Source organism: Meleagris gallopavo, unplaced genomic scaffold (assembly GCF_000146605.3).
Source record: "Meleagris gallopavo isolate NT-WF06-2002-E0010 breed Aviagen turkey brand Nicholas breeding stock unplaced genomic scaffold, Turkey_5.1 ChrUn_random_7180001949786, whole genome shotgun sequence".
In the NCBI taxonomy this organism is placed as follows: Eukaryota; Metazoa; Chordata; class Aves; order Galliformes; family Phasianidae; genus Meleagris; species Meleagris gallopavo.
The window spans coordinates 1-1,741 of record NW_011211194.1 but is presented as its reverse complement, the minus strand read 5'-3'; the positions used below and the strand labels follow the sequence as shown (position 1 = coordinate 1,741).

The 1,741-nt window shown below is 37.6% G+C and overlaps 1 protein-coding gene across 1 annotated transcript; it reads left to right on the top strand.

Annotated features, from left to right (window-relative positions):
• Positions 1–774: 774 nt before the first annotated feature.
• LOC104916865 (hydroxysteroid dehydrogenase-like protein 2) lies at positions 775–1,602 on the top strand. Its single transcript, XM_010727900.2, has 2 exons — positions 775–1,003; positions 1,487–1,602. Exons 1-2 carry the CDS (start codon positions 826–828, stop codon positions 1,585–1,587), a joined length of 279 nt encoding a protein of 92 aa, XP_010726202.1. The 5' UTR covers positions 775–825; the 3' UTR covers positions 1,588–1,602.
• Positions 1,603–1,741: the final 139 nt, after the last annotated feature.

Here is a 1,741-nt window from a genome sequence, read left to right as displayed (position 1 = left end):
CGTTACGAGGACCCCCCCCTCACTTAGTAAGGGGCCCACATTCTCTCTAGTTTTCCTTTTGCTATTAACATACTTGAAGAAGCCTTTTTTATTATCCTTTATCACTTTAGCCAGATTCAATTCCAGATGGGCTTTAGCCTTCCTCGTTGCATCCCTGCAGGCCCTGACTACATTCCTATATTCTTTCCAAGCGACCCTTTTCCACATTTCATGGACCTTCTTCTTTCCTTTGAGCTTGCGCATGAGCTCCTTGCTCATCCACACAGGTCTCCTGCCACCTTTTCCCGATTTCTTGCTCACAGGGACGCACTGATACTGAGCTTGGAAGAAGAGCTGTTTAAATGCTTAACTTAGAGACTCTTGTTATCTCACAAGTTACTGTGGAGCTAAACTTAAGTATTAAGATTTTCAGTATGGTAATTGTTGCAGAAAATATTTTAGTTTCTGATGCACATTCACTTTGACAACGATAGTTGTCCTGTTAGTTTTTCATGTCCTGAATAAAGGCAGAGGAAGTCTTTGTGTGGAAAGTATTGATAGAAGGGTTGAATAATATGAATGTTATAAGGAGTTCTTCTCATTATTCATCTTTTGGTTCCTTTAGTACTTCTCAATTAAAGGAATCTTTACACTTGGAGAATTGTTTGCTGGTTGAGCATTCTTTGCTGGTTGATGGTATTTCACAGTTTTGTCTTCTTATGATAAACTTTCATGTGAGAGGAAAATAAAGTTTATGCAGTTGCCAAAAACATAAGAATTTCATGTCATCAGTGTTAAACTTGATTTTTCTGTCCTCCAAATTTTCCAGCCATACATACAGCTGCTATGGATATGTTGGGAGGATCCGGAGTAGAGAAGCAGTGCAGAAAAACTGACATAATTGCAGATGCTGCATACTGCATTTTAACAAAGCCAAAAAGTTTCACTGGAAACTTCATTATTGATGAAGTTTTACTGAGAGAAGAAGGCGTTAAGGATTTTGATGTCTATGCAATTGCACCAGGTAAAAGAGATCTTTAAAAGGAGAAGTCTGGGAAGGAAGGAAGGCTGTATGAGAAATGTGAATATTCCATTCCCTTGTCCTCTTAAGTGAGTCAGTCAAAAGATGCTTTGTCTCAAGTTTGAGAAAATAAATGGGAAAATTACGTAGAAAGCACGTAATAGTTCACAGAGGTTCTAATCATCAATGTCCATAAAATTTTAAAAAAATTCATTAATAAAAAGTAAATAGACTTGCACAATTGCTGCATGTATTACTACTTACCAAATAGTGAGATGGCGTTTCTTCATCTTCAGATATTTCTCATTGCATTTGTAAGAGGCTTCTAGGTCTGACTTTTAAATGTACCAGATCCTAAACATGTCACCTTATGCTATGTTTCTTTCAACCTGTAGTTCATTTACTGGTAAACTGGGGTGCTGTTTCCTTCAAAATGTGCAGTTCTCCTTTACTTGGGCTTACTGTTATTGTTCAACTCCCCTTTAGGTCATCCCCTGATTCCTGACTTCTTCTTGGATGCTGAAACTGACTTGACAGCCACAAAATCAGAAAGCCATGGTAGGGCAAGCTCTGCATGTACAAGTTGATTATTTGTGGTGATAATGAACGCCCGCTCTATTTCAATTTATTTTTCTTTTCTCTCAAGCATTTGGATTACATTCAGGCTATTTAGCAAAATCTCTTTTTGTATTTGGAATTTTGATTTATGGAAGTGACTGTAGTGTCTGCAACTTTTACAGT

Bases quoted from the DNA above. Each gene is read 5' to 3' on its own strand.
- LOC104916865 (XM_010727900.2), top strand. From the start codon at position 826: ATGGATATGTTGGGAGGATCCGGAGTAGAGAAGCAGTGCAGAAAAACT. The intron at 1,004-1,486 runs GTAAAAGAGATC...ACTCCCCTTTAG, and splicing joins TGTCTATGCAATTGCACCAG to GTCATCCCCTGATTCCTGAC.